Consider the following 22778-nt stretch of genomic DNA (forward strand, 5'->3'; position numbering starts at 1 on the left):
ATTGACCAGAAACTGAACTGCACCAGCCATATAAATACTGTGGTTACCAGAGCAGGTCAAAGGCTAGGACTGTCCACAAACTACAAGTCAGGAGTGTAATGGAATACTTTGAACTTGACTGGGTGACTGCAGCTCCAACAACACTCAAGAAGCTCGACACCATCCTGGACAAAGCAACTCGCTTGATTGCTTTAATGACAGCTGTGTGTACCATCTACAAGATACATTGTAGGAACTCACCAGCCTTCAAAACCCATGACCACTACCATCTAGAAGGACAAGGGCAGCAAATACCTGGGAACACTACCACTTGGAGATTCCCCTCCAAGTCTCTCTCTCTCTCTCTCTCGGGCAACTAGGAATGGGCAAGAAATGTTGGTCCAGACAGAGATGCCCACGTCCTGTAAATGAATTTTTAAAATAATGCAAGGGCATTAATTGCAAAGGATTGAACGTGGTACGTGTCTGAGAATATGTTCAAGCAACTTGGTTGAGACTCGTGCATATGTGCAAGAAAAAGTAGGAATGCTGTGTGTGTGTGTTGAATAGTGCCATGTGTATGAGGACCTGTTTATTTTCAATGCTATGTTCTGAACTGTAAAATTATCCTGTGGAGGGAACCTGCTCTGATTCTGATTACCTGAGCAACAATAAAGTTAACGAAAAGCTAAAGAGAATGAGTTGTTTATAGACTAGAGGACAGTGTACAGTGATGCCCTTGGAGGTTAGTGTTAGGCCCATTGCTTTTTTTCTACATGGTTGTATGGGTCATCATTTCAGTCTTTCAGATAACGCAAAGCTTGAACATGTAATTACTGATGAGAAAGATAGCAGGCGGCTTCAGGAGGATATAGTCAGACTGGCAAAATGGCAGATTAAATTTATAGAGAAGTGTATTACTGATATATTTTGGGGGGAAAAATTAGGACAGCAAATAAAAATTAAATGGGGCAATTTCAAAGAAGGTGTAGGAACAAAACGATCATTGAATGTGGCAGGATAACTTGAACTGGCTGATTTATTTTTAAGGAAATTAATCCGTGGCTTTGCAAATATCAGCACAGAATACAAATACAAGAAAGTACTTCTGAACATGAATAAATCATTAGACCTCTGAGCCACACACCATCCTGACTTGGAAACATATCACCATTCCTTCGCTGCCGCTGGATCAAAATCCTGGAACACCCTCCCTAACAGCACTGTGGATGTACCTACACCACATGAACTGCAGCGGTACAGGAAGATGGCTCACCCACCACCTTCCCAAAGCTAATAAATGCTGGCCAAGCTGACAATGCCCACATTCCTTGATTTAATTTAAAAAATACATGAATACTGTCGCAAAGTCTAGCCACCTTACGAAGAATGTTCAGGTGGAGACTGCAGAGGAAATTTACTAAAATGATGCCAGGAATAAGGGATTTTCAGTTATGTGGAAAGACTAGCGAAATTGGAATTATTTCCCATTAAAAATGACTTGAGCTTATATAGTGCCTTTCATGATCTGCAGGATGTCTCAAAGCACTTTTCAGCCAACAAAATAATGTTTTGTGGTGCAGTCGCATTTGAAGAAAACCCAGCAGCCCGTTTGCATCTGGCAGATTCCCACAAACAGCAGTTTAGTAAGCACAGAGGGCCCTGGGCTCCAACATGGGATGGAGGGGCAGCTGCTTGGAGCCCCGTCTGCCGCTGCATCATCTGGCTCTGCCAGGCCTGGTGGTTCGCCAATGTCTGCACCATGGTGTTGATGCCCTCGGCGATGCTCCTCAGTGACTGGGCCACATCCCCTAGTGATCGGGCCACGCTATGCAGTGCCTCGGCAATGCCCACTTGCCACTGGGACAAGCTCTGCAGCCCCTTCCGTTGTGCCCATCTGAGTGCAGGACATGTCCCGCAGAACCTCATTGAGGTTGGCCTGGTACTGGGTGACATTCCCTAGCAAGGCAGATATTCTGTCGAGATCCTCAGCCATGACCGTCACCGACTGAGCGATGCCTTGGACACCTTCACTCATGGTGCTGATGTCGTGCACCAGCTCTCCACCTGAGCATTGTTGGCCTCCGTGCCACTCATTGCTGGCGCCATTTCCTGCACCCGTAGCCTTTGGGACTCTTCCAATCGGCTATGGATCTGCTGGAGTGACGCTGACATCTCCCTCTGAATGTCCTGGCCGCACCCTATCGTCTCCATCAGTTACGGGTAACTCTGTTCCATTGGCTCAGCATCAAGTTGGGACCAGCTGGGTCTTGGGATCCAGCACCCCTCCGACTGCTGTCTTGCCTGGGGGTTCCTGCTCCACCAGACCGCATCATCAGTGTGGTGCTCACCAGATTGTGCCCCAGACGCCTGTCCACTAACGTTTCCCACCGAGGTTTGTGTAACGGAGGGTGGAGTGACAGCTGTGATGCGATTATAACGATTGCATCATCCGAGGTGTTCTCCTTGGAGTCAGGAGAGGAGTCTTCTTGGGATGGGCCTCTGCCATTGGCTGGAGGACCTGCAGGAGAATGGACATGTGGTCAGTGGGAGGGATGGGTCAGTCAGTAAGGCAATAGTACTCGCGTTTCACAGGCCCTTCGGGTGGAGCCCGGTGGTCCCTCGCCTCTTCGGCAGCCTCCATCCTCTGCGTGGGTGACTGCCCTGTCTTTGGCCACCACGGTCACCTCTAGGACCCGCTCCTCAAAGGAGATGAGGATTCTCAAGTCCGGCACCCCACCACCAGCCAGGGTTGTGTGGCGGGGGGGTGATGCTCCCTTGAGGGGGCGCATTGTTGTCTACGCATTGTGCTTCTTGGTGTAGGTTGCTGACCTTCTTCCGACACTGGAGGCCAGTCCTCCTGGTCACACTCCCTGAGCTGATTGCTGCTGCCACCTTGTTCCAGGCAGCACTGACTGCCCTGTGGCTCACCTTCCAGGACCCTCAGGGGAACAGGACATCCCTCCTGGCCTCCACGCGTTCAGGAGCTTCCCCAGGTCAGCGTCCCCGAATCTTGGGGCTGGTCTCCTCGACGCCATTGTTGCGAGCTGGCTGGGGTTGGCCGAGTAAATGCTGCTCGACCTTGTTAGGGGTGGGTTCGGGGCTAGCAAGTGCATTCCCGGCGAATCAGTTGGCGAGTCGGCATTTGGGATGAGAAGCCCGTGAGGCCTCATTAAGTGACCAATTAATGTTGAATAGCGTTGCCGGCCTCGCTGGGCCGAGCCCCTCAAAGTTTGCGGCAATTCCCGCTCGCTACCACACTTCGAAATATGTCGAGAGAATTGTGCCCCAAGGTCCTGAACCTCAATAAGGTAACTACAATGGTATGAGGCATGAGCTGGCAATGACAGACTGGGAAGCATTACTGAAAGGAAGGACAATGGACAGGCAATGGCAGGCATTCCAGGAATGATAGGTGAACTCCAAAAGTTCTTAATTCCTACTTGGTGCAAGAGTAGAAAGCGAACTGTGGCCACACCATGGCTTATAAGGGAAATTAGAGATAGCATTAGATTCAAAGAAGAGGCATACAAATTAGCCAAAAAAAGCAATAGACTTGAGGATTGAGAACAGTTTAAAATTCAGCAAAGGCATCGCTTCTCGGCCTTTTGGCTAAGTTTGAGCGTGAGGTCAGGTGTAATGCCTGGATCTGGTATGTCTCTCTGGGGACCATTGATTGGATTCAATTTGAATTGTTTTTTGGAGCAGGCAAGGAGCTGGATTAGGGAGTTGCCCATGTCCACACTCTGAGCTCTGGCTTTGTAACTCTGAAAAAAATAAGAAAAAAAAGAAAAACAATTCAGCGAAGGCAGAACAAGGGATTGATTAAGAAGGGGAAAATACAATTTGAAAGTAAACTAATGGGGAAATAAAAACTGACTGTAAAAGTTTCTATAGCTATGTAAAGAGAAAAAGATTAATAAAAACTAAGATAAGGCCCCTTACAGTCAGAAACAGGGGAATTCATAACCGGCGAAAAATAAATGGCTGAGGAACTAAATTCGTACTTTGCTCTGTCTTCACAAAGGAATCTCCACATCTTCACAAAGGAAGACATGAATAATGTACCGGAAGTTCTGAGACGCACAAGTTTTAGTGAGGAGCTGAAAGAAATTCGTATTAATAAACAAACGGTTTGGGGGAAATTAATGGGATTGAAGGTGGACAAAACTCATGGGCCTGATAATCTTCATTCCAGAGTACTTAAGGAAATGGCCATGGAATTGGTAGACCCATTGGTGGTATTTTCCAAAAGATTTGTGGGCAGCGAATGTAACCCACTATTCAAAAAGGGAGGCAACGATAGAACAGGGAACTATCAACAAGTGAGCCTAACGTCGGAAGTAGGGAAGTTGCTGGAGTAAATTATCAAGCATTTCATAGCACAGAATTTGAAAAGTAGTGGTGTAATCAGACAAAGTCAGCATGGATTTACAAAAGGAAAATCATGCTTGACAAAATTACTAGAATTCTTTGAAGATGTAACTATTAGAGTTGACCAGGGAAAACCAGTGGATGTGGTTTATTTAGACTTTCAGAAGGCTTTTGACAAGGTCTCACACAGCAGATTAATATGTAAAGTTAGATTGCATGGGATTACAGGTAGTATCTTGAGATGGATAGAAAGTTGCTCAGCAGACAGGAAGCAAAAAGTTGGAATAAATGCAGGCAGTGACTAGTGGGGTACTGCAGGGATCTGTGCTAGGACCCCAACTGTTCACATTATATATTAATGATTTGGACGAGGGAACTAAATGTATTATCTCCAAATTTGCAGATGGTACAAAGTTGAGTTATAGAGTAAACTGTGAGGTGGATGCAGAGGTGCTCCAGCGGGATTTGGACAGGCTGAGTGGATGGACAGATGCAGTATAATGTGAATAAATGTGAGGTTATCCGCTTCAGTAGCAAAAATAGGAAGGCAGATTATTATTTGAATGTGTGTAAATTGAGAGAGGTGGATACCTTGGTGTCCTCGTGCATCTGTTGTTGAAAGTAAGTGCGCAGGTACTGCAGGCAGTAAAGAAGGCAAATTATATGTTTGGCCTTGGCGAGAAAATTTGAGTATAAGAATGGAGATGTTTTACTGCAATTGTATAGGGCATTGGTGAGGCCACACCTGGAATATTGTGTGCAGTTTTGGTGTCCTTATCTGAGGAAGGATATTCTTGCTATGGAAGCAGTGCACCGAAGGTTTACCAGGCTGATTCCTGGGATGGCAGGTTAGGATTATATTCATTGGAGTTTAGAAAAGTGAGAGGAGATATCATAGAAACATGGAAAATCCTAACAGGGGGCGTCATTCTCCGACCCCCCAGCGGGTCGGAGAATGGCCGTTGGCCGCCGTGAATCCCGCCCCCGCCGGTTGCCAAAGTCTCCGAAGGGAGAAAAGTCGGCGAGGCGTTAATGGCGCCGCAGACGTCGGAGAATGGCACGGGTGGGCACAAGGCAGCCGATTTTGGGCCTGCCGATATTCTCCCGTCCGGATGGGCCGAAGTCTCGTCGACGTGATGACGGGTCACGTCGACGTAAATCAAACCTCCTTTTAATCGGCGTCAACCTGTGCTCCAGGTTTACGCCGACCAGCGTGGAGATGAGTGACGGCCTGGGGGGTTGGCCGCTGGGCAGGCGATGGCGTGGCCGCAGTCTGAATGTGTGGGGAGAGGTGTGTCTAGGGTTGTGTGTGTGTGTGTGTGCGGCGGGGGGAGTGGTTAGAGTGGGCTGGGCACCGGGGGAGTGCCGGGAGGGGGGTCAGTGCCAGGGAGGAGGATGGGGGGTCCGTGCCGGGGAGGGGGATGGGGTGTCGATGCCGGGGAGGGGGATGGGGGGGGGGGGGGGGGGGGGCCGTGCCGGGGAGGAGGATGGGGTCCGTGCCGGGGAGGGGGATGGGGGGGGGGTCCGTGCCGGGGAGGAGGTTGGGGTCCGTGCCGGGGAGGAGGATGGGGGGCCCGTGCCGGGGAGGGGGATGCGAGGGCAAGTGAGTTGGTCTACCTGGCCAGGTGCCAGCCTCCAACAGTTGGACCCATGCGGTCCATGCCACCTGGGTGGGGGATGCGAACGGACTGGCCATCTGACGCCCCCCCGACATCTGGCGCTGCCAGTCCTGGAGGCCCGTGCTGGTATCGACAGGGGTCTGCAGGATTGCAGCCATGGAGCCCAGGGGGTTGGCAAACCCTGTCTGTGACAGTGCGACGCCTTCTCGCACATGGCCACTGGCGCCGATGCCCTCAGCGATGGCCTGCTGAGACTGGGCCATGGCCTGCTGAGACTGGGCCATGGCCTGCTGAGACTGGGCCATGGCCTGCAGAGACTGGGCCATGGCCTGCTGAGACTGGGCTATGGCGTTGAGTGCCTCTGCCATCTGGCGCTGGCACTGGCTCATGGCCTCCTGTGAGAGGGCAGCCATTTCCTGGGCCACAGACGCCGCCTGCACGGAAAGCCCCAGGCCTCGCAAACCGTTCCCCATGTCTGACACCGTCGCACCCATTGCCTCCACCGCGGACGCCACCGTGCGGTGTCGGCCTGGGTGGCACGCATGACTGGCACCACTCCCAGCTCCTGGACGCGGGTGGACTCCTCCACCTGCGACCGCCGCAAGCTGCCCGTCACCCTCTTCGCTCGTCTCCGGGTCGGTGGTTGCATCAGATCTATGTGTGGGTGTGATAACTCCAGGAACCCGGGATCCATCTGGGCAGCAGATGTTCGCTTGAGCTGGGCTGCCCTCCGACCGCCCGGCCCCTCTGCTGCTCCTACCTCCACCTGCTGTACCGGGACGGCTGTGTTGTGCGCACCAGTGAGTGTACCAGACGCCTCAACACTAAAGTGCCCAACCGAGGTGAGTGTTTCTGCGATGGTGGAGGGTGTTGGTGACAGCAGTGGCGTTGTGTCGTGCTCTTCGTCCCACTCTGAGTCCATGGCACTTTGGGGTGGGGGTTCGTCTCCACCCATCCACTCTGTGTCACTGTCCGGTATTTCGTCTTCCTGGGTAGTGCTGTCCCGGGTAGGGGTGTCCTGGGTAGGGGTGTCCTGGGTAGTGGTGTCCTGGCTCGGCTGTGACGGGGGCCTGTGGCTGCCCATCTCGTCGCTGGGTGGCACACGCCTGCGTCGTCGCACCCGCACGTGACGGGGGCGTCGTCTCCAGGTCTCTCCGTCTCCCGTGGTCTCCAAGGGACATCCTGCGGGCGTCGCATGCCGGAGGGTCCGGGTCTCTCCGTCTCCCGTGGTGTGCAAGGGGCATCCTGCAGGCATCGCATGCCGGAGGGTCCGGGTCTCTCCGTCTCCCGTGGTGTGCGAGGGGCATCTTGCGGGCGTCGCATGCCGGAGGGTCCGGGTCTCCCGTGGTGTGCGAGGGGCATCCTGCGGGCGTTGCATGCCGGAGGGTCCGGGTCTCTCTGTCTCCCGTGGCCTCCGAGGGGCATCCTGCGGGCGGTCTGCATCTGCGGGGATGGGTGCGATCGACATTTGCTCCTGCGATACACAATGAAGCATGCATGGTTAGACACGCAGGCAGTGATCAGGTGATATAGGGGAGGGGGGATATGGGGGAGGGGGGATATGGGGGAGGGGGGATATGGGGGAGGGGGGGATATGGATATCAGGCAGGGGGGGGGGGGCTCACCCTGCCTGCTCTGGCGAGGTCGTTCACCTTCTTGTGGCACTGGGTGCCTGTCCGTGGTGTCAGGGCCGCAGCGGTGACGGTCTCTGCCACCTCCCTCCACAGACGCCGGCTGTGGCGTGGGGCAACTCTGCGGCCGTGCCCGGGATACAGGGCCTCCCTCCTCTGCTCCACTGCGTCCAGGAGCGCCTCCACATCCCATGACTGGAACCTCGGGGCTGAGCGGCGGCTGGCCATCCGGTCAGGTGTTCCGGTCGGGTGGGGGGGAGCAGCGCGTCCTTATGAGCCGTCACGCCGTGCAGCGTCATACACGTGAGCAAGCGCGGATCCCGTCACGTCGCTGCTAGCCCATTTCGGGCCGGAGACTTCGCGACGATTTTTACGGCGTGACACAATTCGGATTTGCGCCGTTTTTTTCGCCGATCGGTGGACTTTGCGCCGATAACGGAGAATTTCGCCCAGGATTAGTCAGAGTAGATTCAGAATGTTCCCAATGGTGGGGGAGTCCAGAAATAGGGGTCATAGTTTGAGGATAAGGGGTAAACCTGTTAGGACTGAGGTGAGGAGACATTTTTTACCCAGAGAATGGTGAATCTGTGGAATTCGCTACCACAGAAAGTAGTTGAGGCCAAATCGTTGTTTAATTTCAAGAAAGAATTTGATATACCTCTTGGGGCTAAAGGGATATGGGGGGGAAGGCAGGATCAGGGTATTGAATTTGATGAACAGCCATGATCAGAACGAATGGCGGAGCAGGCTCAAAGGGCTGAATGGCCTCCTCATTTCTATTTTCTATGTTTCTTTGTCCATGCGTTGGGGGGGGGGGGCTGTCCCTCAAGTTCACTTTGAGATTGGGGCACCCTTTCAAAATGGCGCTCCAAGGAGCCGATCTGGCCGGCGAGTTTAGTTCCCCACTGCTGAAAACATTTCTCCGTATGGGATTGACCGGTGAGAAACTTCCCAAATCCCCAAAAATGACGAATTCAGGTCTGGATCTCACCCAAAAAGCCGCTAAACTCTGAGTGGCGTCCCTTGAAGATGTGAAACCACTTTTTAAATGAAAATTCTTCCTTTATGTTTCTGAAAATGCAGAGTTATTAATGTTTTTCTCAAAAAATTCACATTAACAGCAACAGAGATGGAAAGAAACATTGAAATTCCTCAAGAGGAGATCCAAGACAATGCAGAAAACTTTAGGTATCTTAGATTCTTATTAATAATATATAGTATTACATCATTATTTACCAAATATAATTTTAAGTAAGTTATTTATTCTTCCTTTTAAGCTCTTTTTATGGCTGTATGGTGTGCCATCCCTTTCCAAAAATAAGCAAATGATATGCTCTCAACTGTCCATCAGTATCTTGGTGTTACAGCACAATTAACCACTAAGTAATGTCCAAGAATGCAATCAAGCCACTGGTGATCGTCCTCAGAGCGGCAAAGGGATGGCGAGGTATCCGAGGGGGAGACGGAGTGGGTGACGATGAAGGAGAGTTCCTGTGCAGGGAAATCCCTCCAAGCGCTAGCCACAACCGCACTCCCATTCCCCGGCCAGATACTCAAAAAGCCCCGTGGTAGTAGCCATATTCTGATTGTGGAATCAAATGAGGCAGCACTTCGGACTAACCAAAATCTCCAACATGGCTCCCATCTGCTATAATCACAGGTTCGGTCCCGCAATAATGGGCGCCTCCTTCAAAAGATGGAGACAGGACGAGGGGTCACTAACGGTTAGGAACATGTACACGGATAGTAGAATAGGAACCCTGGAGGAATCACGGAGAAGTTCCAGCTCCTGAGAGGGAACGACCTAAGGTACATGCAGGTCAAAAACATCCTCCGAAAGGAAACAACAACGTACTCCCAGATTCCAGGACAGTCACTGCTAGAAAGATTACGGAACGCGGACGAGTTAGGGGAGGGGAACTGTGCGGACAACTGTGAGGTATGCCCACCCCTGGACAAGACAAAGAAAAAGTCGGAGGAAGAACTAGGCAGCGAGATGGGGGAGGGCTCCGAATCGAAGCACTGCACTGGATAAACCACCTCCATGTGCGCAGGGCTGAGCCTAACGCAACTAAAAGTGGTGCACAGGGCACACCTAACCAGAACACGCATGAGCAGGTTCTTCCAGGATGTGGAGAACAAATGCGAAAGTGCCAGGGAGGCCCAGCCAACTGTCATAATATACATCTATGTATACAATGGAGTGCAGATAGGCAGTGATTGACACACAGGATGACCAGTAAGCACAGATAACAGAGCAGCCAATCACCAGACAGGGCACCACTATAAAGCCAGAGGGCACCAGTTTTCCCGCTCTCGGGACCCAGCCTCTGAGACAGTCCGAGTTAGTGAGCTGGCCAGTGCCTACACCATGTGGTAGCTAGTAAGTCTGGTTAGGCTGGTATCAGGTCTCCAGTCAAGTCAGCATAGTGTCAACCCACAGTTGAACATGTATAATAGTTTAGATGTTAAATGAAATCGTGTTGCATCTTATCAACTGTTGGAGGTCAGTCTCTCACTACACTGCATCAAGTGCAGTCCACATCGACACAGCATACCCAACACATCATGGTACCAGTGAGTGATGCTGAAAATTGACGGACTTACCTTGAGTGAATCAGCGTTGACCAGCAATTCTGCCAACCTCTGCGACCACCGCATTGGCAGTGGTCCGGGCTATCCAAGTGCAGGCGGCCCCTGATCCACCCTTGAGGTGGTCAACCAGAATTCGTCGCCCGCTGCAGAGACTAAACTTATAGACTGAATTTTGCACAACTGTGTTACGTTATCATTTTGACCTCTGTAAGTATCGTTGTTACCGTTTCATCTGCCCTATATCTGCACTAGCGACACCTTCCTGTGTACATAAGGTCATTTTAGCACATTCTGTATATAGTCACGCACATATACACATCTACACGCACATGCACCTTAATATTTATTATCTCAACACACACAACACAGAACAAAAAAAAGGGGGGGGGGGGAGATGTCATAATATACATCTATGTATACAATGGAGTGCAGACAGGCAGTGATTGACACACAGGATGACCAGTAAGCACACAGAACAGAGCAGCCAATCACCAGACAGGACACGACCACTATAAAGCCAGAGGGCACCAGTTTTCCCGCTCTCTCGGGACCCAGCCTCTGAGACAGTCAGAGCTAGCCAGTGCAAAGACTATGTGGTAGCTAGTAAGTCTGCTTAGGCTAGTATCAGGTCTCCAGTCAAGTCAGCATAGTGTTAACCCACAGTTGAACATGTATAATAGTTTAGATGTTAAATAAAATTGTGTTGTATCTTGTCAAGTGTTGGAGGTCTGTCTCTCGCTACACTGCATCAAGTGCAGTCCACATCGACACAGCATACCCAACACATCACCAACCACACCCACATGTTCTGGTCTTGCCCCAGACTTGTAGGGTACTGGACATCCTTCTTTAAGGCCATGTTCAGGGTCGTGGGAGTGAGGGTGCAGCCGAGCCCATGAGTGGCAGTCTTTGGGGTATCAGAGCAGCCAGAGCTCGGGCGGCATGGTGGTGCAGTGGTTAGCACTGTTGCCTCACGGCACCGAGGACCCAGGTTCGATCCAGGCCCGGGTCACCATCCGTGTGAACTTTTCACATTATTCCCATGTCTGCATGAGTCTCACCCCCAAAACCCAAAGCTATGCAGTGTACGTGGATTGGCCACACTAAATTGCCCGTTAATTGGAAGAAAAATGAATTGGGTACTTTAAATTGATATTTTTAAAAAAAGAGCAGCCAGACCTCTTCATGCGGAGGAGGTTGACGCCCTAGCCTTTCCCTCTCTGATCGCCCGCCAGAGATTCCTGCTTGGCTGGCGATCAGAAGAACCACCCAAGGCTGCAGACTGGCTGTCCGACCTGTCCAGCAATTTCTCAGGCTGGAGAAGATAAAGTTCGCCATCCGTGGATCGGAAGAAGGCTTTCATAGGACGTGGAGGAAGAGAAGGGGGTGCGCGGACGAATGCACCCAAAGACGAACCCAGGAGAAGCAGAATAGAAGATAACCGTAAGAGACAGATTGCTGGCAAATTACTGCCTGAACCACAATGTATGTAAAGTATTGTTAATACATGTTTTGGCCATGTCTGATCATGTAACGTTTGCAATGAAATGAAATCTGAAAAACCAGAATAAAAAAATACCAAGAACAGAATGGAGGAAACCTAAAAGATTTCCTGCGATTTACAGCTGAAATCAGTAAAGCACCTTGGGACAATTGTGGTTCTGGATTAAATCCTTCTGTCCTCCTATATGCAAGTGTTTCAGTGTACTACTGCGCCACATTATTTAATATTAATTTTAATAATGCACAGTAATTAATCAGTAAATATTCATTGTTCATGTACTGCAAAGGTAAACCAATGTTTGTGTCTTTCTTCACAGATTCATATCTGCACAAGACAGCAATATTCCTCCTTTTCCACCAGATTTTGAGGTGGTGAAGTATTCCATTTTGGAAAAGGTTTGCAGCCAATTAGTTCACCCCATTTTCTTCTACGCTGACTTTTTGTTTACAGATCCTTTATTGGCTGGGAGTGATAGACAAATTTATATAGATAGTATGTACTTCACAGTCCATACAAATCAAAGGCTACAATGTGGACTAAAATGCTTTGGATTTTAGAATCATTTGAAAAACATTGGGTTGATTACTTAGGGCACGATAAAGTAATGACTGTAGCCCGTTCAGTCAATCTCCGGTTGATTGAAAATGTCTGAAGTGAGCTGCTAAAAGAAAGCAGTTCTGGTATGTGTTTTACAGCATGCACAGACAGCGACACAGGTTACAACATGTAACCAAGTGGCGGCACAGTGGTTAGCAATGCTGTCTCACGGCGCCAAGGACCCGGGTTCAATCCCAGCCCCGGATTGCTGTTCATGTGGAGTTTGCACATTCTCCCCGTGTATGCGTGGGTCTCACCTCCACAACCCAAAGATGTGCAGGGTAGTTGGATTGGCCATGCTAAATTGCCCCTTAATTTGAAAAAAATAATTGGGTACTCTAAATTTATTTTAAAGCATGTAACCATCTGCTAAAACACATCTTTCCAGTGTGCACAGAACAGAGAAGGGGACTAAACTAATGAAGGAAAGAAAATAAGAAATGGTCATCTCCAGGCACCTTGATCAAAGCTGCAATAGCATAATCTAGGGACAGCATTTTTTTGCAGATGGTACATCAAAAGGGAAAGAGGGAGATGTTTAATACTTAAATTTTATTCCGGTGACTTCCGGTGGCGGCTATGAAGGAGTAAGTCGCACATTTGGTGGCTCCCACTTGGGTCGGACTTTTGGAACATTTCCCCAGACTTTTTACCGGACTTGATTTGAAAAATCGATGACAGGGCAATTGTGTACTGGATTCCCACATCGGTGCATGGAGAGGAGGACTAGAAGTGCTCGTAAAGGCAGAAACAGAAGACAGAGAAGGCTTGGGCTGAAACGTGGCGGAGGACCGGACTTCTGGCTTGTCGACCCAGAGGTCAACGGAGCAGCTGATGCAAGTTATCCAGGAGGGCTTCGCCAAGCAGAAGCAGGACTGCTTGGACCCGATTAAAGAGGCAATTGCGCGGCTGGAACTTAGACTTGATGCCGAAGATCGGGCGATCCATAAAGTAGAGAAGGCGCTGGCTGACCAGGAGGAACATCAAACATCGATGGAGTTGGAGGTGGGGATGCTGAGAGACCAGCAGAAAAGGCTCCTGGAGAAGGCGGAGGACCTAGAGAACAGGTCCCGCTTGAGAATCGTTGGGCTCCCAGAGGGATCCGAAGAAGCGGACGCTGGGGCATACATAGCGGCCATGTTCGAGAAGGGGGAATGGGGCATTCCCCCGACCTTTGGAGGTGGACAGGGCTCACAGAGCGCTCGCGAGGAAGCCACGAATGGGAGACCCCTCGAGTGCAATGGTGGTGAGATTCCACAGGTATTTGGACAAGGAGCGTATTTTACAGTGGGCCAAGCAGACACGGAGCTGTAAATGGGACAACAGTATCCTGCGGATCTATCAGGATCTGAGTGTGGAGGTGGCCAGGAGAAGAGCGGGGTTTAACCAGATCAGGTCGACCCTTTTCAAGAAAAAGGTAAAGCTCGGGCTGTTGTATCCGGCCCGCCTCTGGGGCACATACGAGGAGGAACATTTCTATTTCGAGTCACCTGAGGAAGTGCTGGATTTCGCGAAAAGGAAAGGACTGGTGTCGGACTGAGAACTTTGAACTCTGCTGCAATGTTTATGTTTAAAAAAGGTTTCTTCTTTTTCGTTTTGCGGACGCTATTTGAAATGCCTGCTGTATTGATCTTGGGCCAGTTGCAGAGCTGAGTGAGTTAAAGCTTACATTTGCACTGTTGGGGGGTGGAGGTGTGTTCAGATGCTGGATCTTTTGCTTGATCTTTTCTTTGTTCAACTTGGGGTTTTTTCTCTCTGTCGGGCAATTGTGTTGGGATTGTTTTTCATTTGAATATGTATGTTTGAGCGGGGTGGAGGGTGGGGAGGGAACAATAGTTGGGAGAATGTCTGACGCCACGAGTGAGGGCCACCAGTTAGCTGGGCGGGCTAGCTTACAGAAGCGTAGTGGGGGGTGAGCAGATGTTAGGCTTATCAAAGGGGTTGATTTATTTTGTGCTGTTACTAGCGGGGGCGAAATGTTCTGCTGACGAGGGAGGGACTTTTGCTGAGGGACAGAGAGGTGGTCAGGGGCGGAGGCTGCCTGGGGGCAGGCCGGTGGAGGCATGGGGCGCGGGCTGGCGACTGGCCCAAGAGACGGAATGGCTGATCGGCGAAGGGGGAGTGGCGATGAGTCCCCCAACTAGACTGATCACCTGGAATGTAAGAGTGCTCAATGGGCCGGTCAAGAGGGCACACGTGTTCGCGCACTTGAGAGGACTGAAGGCGGACGTGGTAATGCTGCAGGAGACGCACGTGCATAAAGTGTACTCCCGGATTGATCTCTTTATTCTGAGCACGGTTCTACTGACGGGGGTGGTGGACACGGGGTACTCGGCGATCACAATCTCAAACCATGCCCCGCACTGGGTTGACCTACAGGTTAGTAAAGACAGGAACCAGCGCCCGCACTGGAGATTAGACATGGGGCTTTTAGCGGACGAGGTGTGCGGGCGGTTGTTGAAATGTATTCAGAACTGCCTGGAGGTCAAGGGCACGGGGGAAGTTTCGGCGGCGGTGGTCTGGGAGGCTTTGAAGGCGGTGGTTAGAGGGGAGCTGATCTCGATACGGGCCCACAGGGAGAAGGTAGACAGGGCAGAATCGGACTGACTGGTAAAGGAGATACTACAAGTCGATAGGAGGTATGCGGAGACCCCAGAGGCAGGACTGCTAAGGGAACGGTGGAGGCTACAGGCGGAGTTCGGCTTGTTAACCACAGGAAGGGCGGTAGAACAGCTGAGAAAGGTGAGGGTGGCGATCTATGAGTATGAAGAGATGGCCAGCAGAATGCTTGCACAGCGGCTTAGAAAGGGGGAGGCAACCAAGGAGATATGGAAAGTAAAGGATGGAGACGGGAACCTGGTGGGAGACTCAGCAGGGGTGAATAAGGCGTTAAAGGAGTTTTATAGTAGGCTGTACGGGTCGGAACCCCCACCTGGGCCGGAGGGAATGAGACACTTCCTAGGGGGGCTGAATTTCCCTAAGGTGGACAGGGAGCTGGTAGACAGGCTGGGGGTCCCGATTGGGATCAAAGAGATTGTGGAGGGGTTAAAGGCCATGCAGTCGGGTAAAGCCCCGGGGCCGGATGGGTACCCAGTGGAGTTCTATAAAAAGTTCTCTGGGATATTGGGGCCGCCGTTGATGAGGACATCCAATGAAGCTAGGGAGAGAGGGGTGCTCCTATGTAAAATAAAATTCAGCTTCAATTGCTGTTTTTTACCATTATTTGCAGCCTCTGAGAATCAAGGAGTATAATATGTACCACCATACAAAAATGGGGTTTATTAGATTACTGATGCTTCACAGCACCAGGGACCGGGCTCAATTTGTGGATTGGACCACTACCTGTGCGGAGTCTGCATGTTCTCCCATGTTTGCGTGGATTTCCTCCGGGTGCTCCGGTTTCCTCTAACAAGTCCCGAAAGACGTGCTTGTTAGGTGAATTGAACATTCTGAATTCTCCATCAGTATACCCGAACAGGTGCCATAGTGTGGCACTTGGGGATTTTCACAGTAACTTCATTGCAGTGTTAACGCTGGCTTACTTCTGATACTAACAAAGATTATTATTGTTGTTATAAATATATTTGTCGTGCAAACATTATACCTGTTTTTACACTGCTGTGGATCAGGTTACAGATCATGAACAAAGTAACTTAGGAATTTACTGTAGCATACAGCCTACATTTCAGTGGCGGTTTAGGGCATGGGCTGTTTGCACTGATCAAAATGAAAAAACAACTGTAGCATTGTTTTTCATTATCTCGCTGGCATTGTTTTCTGGAAGATTGGTCAGGATTCCTTTTAAGTGTATTTCCACCATTGCAAAAAATGTGTATCAATTGGTAAATACAAATGCAGTAAAATATATGAAATGCTGTTAAGGGTTTAAATGGATTTCAGGAAAGCCTTTGACAAGGTCCCACATGGTAGACATATAAAGAATGTATAAGTACATTACATGGGGGATCCCAGGGTAATGTGGCAAGTTGGATCCAAAATTGGCTTAGTGATCGGAGACAAAGGGTATTGGTAGAAACTGTGTGTGTGACTGGAGGCCAGTGCCCAGTGGCGTACCACAGGGATCAGTGCTGGCTCCCTTGTTGTTTGTGATATATCTAAACGATGTAGAAGAAAATGTGGAGGGGCAGGGATGATGAGTAAGTTGGCAGATGACACGAAGGTTAGCTGGGTGGTTGACACTGAAGCAGAAGGTCTTAGGTTACAGGAGGATATAGACAGATGAGTGGCTCAATGGCAGATGAAAATCATCCCTGAAAATTGTGAGGAGATTCACTTTGGAAGGAATAACACGACAGGGAATACTCAATGAATGGCTGGACGCAAGGAAGCTCAGAGGAACAGGGGATCTTGGGCTGCTTGTCCATAGATCCCTGAAGGCAACAGGACCGATTAATAGGGTTAGTAAGGTGGCATACAGGACACTTGCCTTTGTCATTCATGGCATAGATTATAAGTAGGGAGGTTATGTAGGTGCTGTACTGGACTTTGGTTAGGCCACAACTGGAGTATTGTTTTCAGTTCTGGTCACCACACTATAGGAAAGATTCACGAGAATCTTGCCTGGGATGGAGCATTTTAGCTATGAAGAGAGACTGGATAAGCTCAGGGTGTTTCTTTGGAGCAGAAAAGGCTGAGAGGAGATCTGATTGAGGGACATGGATAGAAAGCAGCTGTTTCCCTTAGTTGAATGGTCAATAACGAGGGGACATGATTTTACGGTGAAACGTTTAGAGGGAATTTGAGGAAAAGATTTTTCACTCAGAGGGTGGTGGGAATCTGGAATACACTGCCTGGGAGGGTACTTGAGTCAGGAAACCTCCATCTTTGAAAGTACTCGGATGAACACTTAAAATGTCGTAGCATTCAAGGCTATGGACCAAGTGAGATTAGTGTAGAATAGAGTCGTGTTTTTGGTCGGTGCAGGCTTGATGGGATGAAGGGCCTCTTCTGTACTGTATCATTCTATGGTTTGATAGATTGTGGAAGCTGGAGGTTCTTCCAAACAGTAAATCTATAAGACACCTTGCGCACACATATTTCAACTTTTATATTGAAGATACAATTTTTTTAAATCTTCGTCCAGTTTCATGTTGAATGATCAGCATTGCTTTCCACTTTGTTATTTGTGCATTACCCAGTATTAATGAAGGGCAAGGATGATTATTTGACTAGACATGCTACATATAATGAATATTAACATGAAAAGACACAAACAACATTATATGTAGTTCATGCAGGAATGTGTACCCTTCATTGCACTCGGAACCTCAAAATAGTAAGTTGAACCAATACCCAATGTTTAGCTTTGTCTAACCAAACCATTTCTTTACTAACAGTGTCTCGCATTTTCTATTAGAATGAAAATGGAGTTGGTGCAATAGTGGTGCTTGAATTGCAAGTTTCTCAGAAAAATGGCAAGTTTCCTTTTCGAATATCTTCTCACTTTGAACAGGTCAGTAACTTTGCTATGTGAATGTGTGAGTTTCTCAGTAAACACTGCCAATCCATCATCTCCGTCATGCGTGTTCTTATTATTTTGTTGTGGTTATTTATACACTAAAAAAGTTGCTAAAAATTAATATCTAGTTCATAGAATCAAAGAATTTACAGTGCAGACGGAGGCCATTCAGCCTATGAAGTCTGCACCGGCCCTCGGAAAGAGCACCCTACTTAAGCGCAATAAATGCTAATAAATGCTGGACTTGACACCAACATCCACGTTCCGTTAAAACTCCTTAACAGAAAGAATAGGGTATATGACTATATTTTGCTGTAGATTTTACAGCTCACCACTCATTCCATCGTGACCAATGAACAGGAAGAACTATGTGAATTTTATGGAGAGAATAAATATTTGCAATAAAAAATGTTCCCTAAACATAAAATGAAAATCAGTATCATGTGTCCTATGTGTTAAGAGATATTGTTAGTTGAGCAAAATATTTCTTCGTATAGACCTAGCATTTTGGGTCTCTGCAACTTGATCTACTCCAATAATGCAATTTATGAAACTAACCCATTGGCATCTTGGAATTTTAGACCAACCTAAAGATTACTCTAGAAATACCCTGGCTGGGATTCTCTGAAAACCCAGCCAAGTGTTGACACCGGCGTAAACACCGGAGAGCCGGCATCAACGGGCCTCCTGGCCCAGCAATTCAGCGGCCCTCAGGAGGCCAGCACGGCGCCAGCAGCTCCGGCGCCGATACGCAGCCCTGCACTGCCGGCGCGGGTCCATCTCCGAGCCGGCGCATGCGTGTAGTGGCCGTTTCCATGACACGCAACATGGCGGAGCCCTACAACGGGCCTGTGTGGAAGGAGGTAGGCTCCCACCAGATCGTGGGCGCCCGCCAATCGGTAGCCCCCGATCTTGGGCTTGGACGCCGTGGAGGCCCCCCCGGAGTTTCATCACCCCCCCCCCCCCCCCCCCCCCCCCCCCCCCCCCACCAGGACGGCCACCGCGGCTGTGGGTCCGAGCTCCCGCCAGGTGGTACCAGGTTGGAACTTAGCGGGAATTCGGCTGGTCGACCGCGGAGAATTGCCGTGGGGACCTCTTTCAGCGGCCCCCACCGGCGCCGCGTCGACTGCACGGGAGCGATTGGCTCCTGTTCTCCAGTCGGCGGAGAATCGGGTCCCGGCGGCGTTGCAGGAATTTCCCGCATCACCGGCAATTCTCCAACCCGGCGCAGGCACGGAGAATCCCGGCCACAAGCTGTAATAATTGGCTATTGTGGACTAGAAATCAAACAAACAAATTGGTTTATTGCAAATATTTATTCACTCCATAATATTCATATAGTTCTTCCAGATTGTTACAAAGCAGCAATTTTTGTGCTCGTACCCTGGTAGCCCCTGAAACACTGTCCACCAGAGCAACGTGTGGCGAATTCCCATCATGATTAAGCGGTATACTGCTGAAACTTTTGAAAAGAATGCTGAAATAATCATGCATTATTTTTTGTTCAAAATATTGCTTCCTGGGGATAACATTCACTTTTTAGATAATAATAGTAACTTGAATTTATATAGCATCTTCAAAGCAGAATAAGTGCATCATAGCGCTGTAAATAAAATAAAACTGATACAATCAGAAAAAAATATTCTCTCTCAAATGATGGGCTGTTGTGGGGCAATCTGTCCTCCACACTCTGACACACTTTTTGTGAGTGAGCTATGTGGACTTGAGCAGTGGCTGCAGGGAAATGTTTGATGAAGAATGAGGGGGAAATAATTACTGCCATGTTGGTAGAAATTGACTTTTCTAGTCAGATATAAGAGGTTTAAATGAGAACTCATTAAGAATAATTAACTATAATCATATTAACCATGAGTGTAAAGGAAGCCGAATAGCTGGGAACATTTTGCAAGTTGCTTGAGACTGTAAGAACAATGACGTCAACTAGCTAAAAGGCCCATTGTTATACAGTAAGAACTGGTAGTTCCGTCTCTATGGAAACAGGCAGTCTAGAGATACTTTCTGACCGAAAATTGGCAAGCGATGGTATGGGAAAATTTCTACCAATATATTTAGATTCATATATCTCTGGGCAGCACGGTAGCATAGTGGTTAGCACAGTTGCTTCACAGCTCCAGGGTCCCAGGTTCCATTCCCGGCTTGGGTCACTGTCTGTGCGGAGTCTGTACGTTCTCCCCGTGCCTGCGTGGGTTTCCTCCGGGTGCTCCGGTTTCCTCCCATAGTCCAAAGATGTGCAGGGTTAGGTGAATTGGCCATGCTAAATTGCCCTTAGGTTAGGTGGGGTTACTGGGTTATGGGGATAGGGTGGAGGTGTGGGCTTAAGTGGGGTGCTCTTTCCAAGAGCCCGTGCAGACTCGATGGGCCAAATGTCCTCCTCCTGCACTGTAAATTCTATGAAATTGATGGACAGACAGTTTGGCTGAATTGAGTGAATTAAAATTAGTTAAAACCAATCAGAGGTGAAAAGAAGGCGAGACCTTAAGATAATAATCTCTTTAAGAATAATTTACTGGGATGCAAAAATTCATTCTGGAATCACTCTCTCTCTCTTTTCCTGAAACCTATGTCTTTGCTGCTCGCTTTTGCTATCGCCATCTTTCTTTTGTTTAAATCACTTAGTTATGTTATTCTGTGCATTATGATTTGAAGAATTACCACGATCAGTATTTTAAAACTCAAACCACTGTATCCATTAAATACAATCAATCTGACTAGCTTACGAAAGGGCTAGTCGGAATTCTCTTAATGTTGTATTGAAAATAAATTTACCAGTGGGCACTACAGCTGACTAATAAAGTTCAAGTGGACTTTGCCAAAAAGCACAGACTTGACCTCTGTTATTTGGGAACTGAGAAGAGATAACAGATATCTAGGGTTCCGAATAGACACAGAGATCCATCACATGTTTTGAATAACTACAATTCAATCTCGAGAGAAACTCATGAGACCTTTGGCCTTTGGGGTTGTTATAGGAACTGCAATGATGTTGATTTTTTTTGTTTTGTTTTCAACCCCTCCCCACGTGGAAATGAAATTTTGCGTAACTTTTCATGCCTAATTTAGCTGATATTTATCAAATGATTTTCTATATATACTATAATATTTACTTCATAAAATATCTTGTTTTAAACACTAGGTCTAATCTGTGAACTAATAAAATAATAAACTTGTCGAGTAACTAAATCTTATTGACATACATGTGGCGAATTACATCTGTTTGTTAAAATGACAAAATGCTAATTTGTATACACTAGAGCCAGCAGCAGCAGAAAAAGTTTGTTTTCACCTCGATTGCTGAGGAAGCTGAAGAAGCCTATGACTGGTGTATAAAGAAACTAGTGGCGCAGGAATTCACAATAAAAGTTAATGAACTGTCTGCTGTGCTGCACTTAACTTCTGAGAAGTTGCAACAGGTCAGTATAGTGCTTACATCATACAAATCTGGATGTTCTCTGAACATTATGACATACAGCATTATGTGTATGTATCAGTACTGCCTGGTGAGGGGCAGCACGGTGGCGCAGTGGTTAGCACTGCTGCCTCGTAGCGTCGAGGTCCCAGGTTCGATCCCGGCTCTGGGTCACTATCCATGTGGAGTTTGCGCATTCTCCCCATGTTTGCGTGGGTTTCGCCCCCACAACCCAAAGGTGTGCAGGGTAGGTGGAATTGGCCACGCTAAATTGCCCCTTAATTGGAAAAAATGAATTGGGTACTCTAAATTTTTTTTTTTTGAGTCCTACGTGGTGAAGAATACTGAAAGCAGCATTATGTCTCATTTGAACACAAATATGTACAGGTTGAGAAAGGACTTGAGCATTCTATCTGGCAAATCCCAAAATTCATAAAATGCCTTTCAGTCGCTTCTTTTGCCAAAGAAAAGTCTTAACTCCCTATTGAATTTGCAAGAATTATCCACCTCTCCTTAACTCCTTGGGTGGTCTGTTCCAAGCACTTCTAAGTACAAAGTTTGTGTCTATGTCCATTAATCTATTCTGGCTCAGCTTGCATATACTTATTAAAATCATAACCACATCAAAAAGGTCTCCAATAGTCTTTTGTCTCTGATGTAAACATTTCCTCAGTGTCCCTTAGCAGCCCAGATGCCCAACCCTTGTATAATATATACCTTTCTTCCCTATCCACCCACTACCTAGCTCTGGGTCTGTCTCAATGCTAGGGTGACGCTCCTGTCATATGGTGACCTGAACTGAATGAACTGTAAATATAGAGTTTGAGTCAGGGTTCTTATCAAACTCATTATTATCTTTCTAAATCTGATGTTCTATACCTCAGATTATATATCCTAATATTTGGATTTGTGGCTTTCTATTCCATCATCAAAGTCGGTAATGAATACAGTGAATCGAATGAGACCCCAACACTGTTGCCTCACAGCGCCAGGGACCTGGGTTCAATTCCGGCCTTGGGTGACTGAGTGGCGTTTGCACGTTCTCACCGTGTCTGCGTGGGTTTCCTCCGGTCTCCTCTCAGTCCAAAGATGTACAGGTTAGGTGGATGTGTAAGTTAGGTTAAGGGGTTATTGGGATAGGGTGGGGGAGGGAGCTTGGGTGGAATACTCTTTCAGAGTGCCGGTGCAGACACAATGGGCCGAATGGCCTTCTTTTGCACTGTAGGAATTCTATGAAGATGGTTGACCCTCTGGGAGTTATCCCCAGCGGTCTCCAGAATAAAAGCATTCTCCTCTCAGTTTTAGGAATGTCACACTTTGTTATGCGTAAGGAACAAAAAACAGACAACCTGGCATTATTTTCATTTGATAAGCCAACCTTGTGAGTGAAGTCAGTGGGCCTGCTGAGATAGTGGCTTCCCAAATGCCTGACCCTCATCATAAATTGCACCCCTTTCAATCCATAATAATTGAAATATTGTAAGTCCTGAACACAAAGCCAATTCCAGACACTGAATAAACATCCATTTTGAAGTCATTGTGGAGGAGGAAGATCACATGACCCAAGAATCTG

General features: G+C 48.3%; 1 protein-coding gene across 2 annotated transcripts in view; it reads left to right on the plus strand.

The window, feature by feature from the left end:
- Positions 1–22778, plus strand: part of parp4 (poly (ADP-ribose) polymerase family, member 4) — a 341167-nt gene that overhangs the window by 16311 nt on the left and 302078 nt on the right. For both annotated transcript variants that reach the window (XM_072476809.1, XM_072476810.1), the window contains 4 exons: positions 8725–8791; positions 12019–12097; positions 17677–17772; positions 21051–21209. In XM_072476809.1, coding sequence (XP_072332910.1) covers positions 8725–8791; positions 12019–12097; positions 17677–17772; positions 21051–21209 — 401 coding nt within the window. The remainder of the gene's footprint in view (positions 1–8724; positions 8792–12018; positions 12098–17676; positions 17773–21050; positions 21210–22778) is intronic.

This window comes from Scyliorhinus torazame, chromosome 15 (assembly GCF_047496885.1).
Source record: "Scyliorhinus torazame isolate Kashiwa2021f chromosome 15, sScyTor2.1, whole genome shotgun sequence".
In the NCBI taxonomy this organism is placed as follows: domain Eukaryota; kingdom Metazoa; phylum Chordata; class Chondrichthyes; order Carcharhiniformes; family Scyliorhinidae; genus Scyliorhinus; species Scyliorhinus torazame.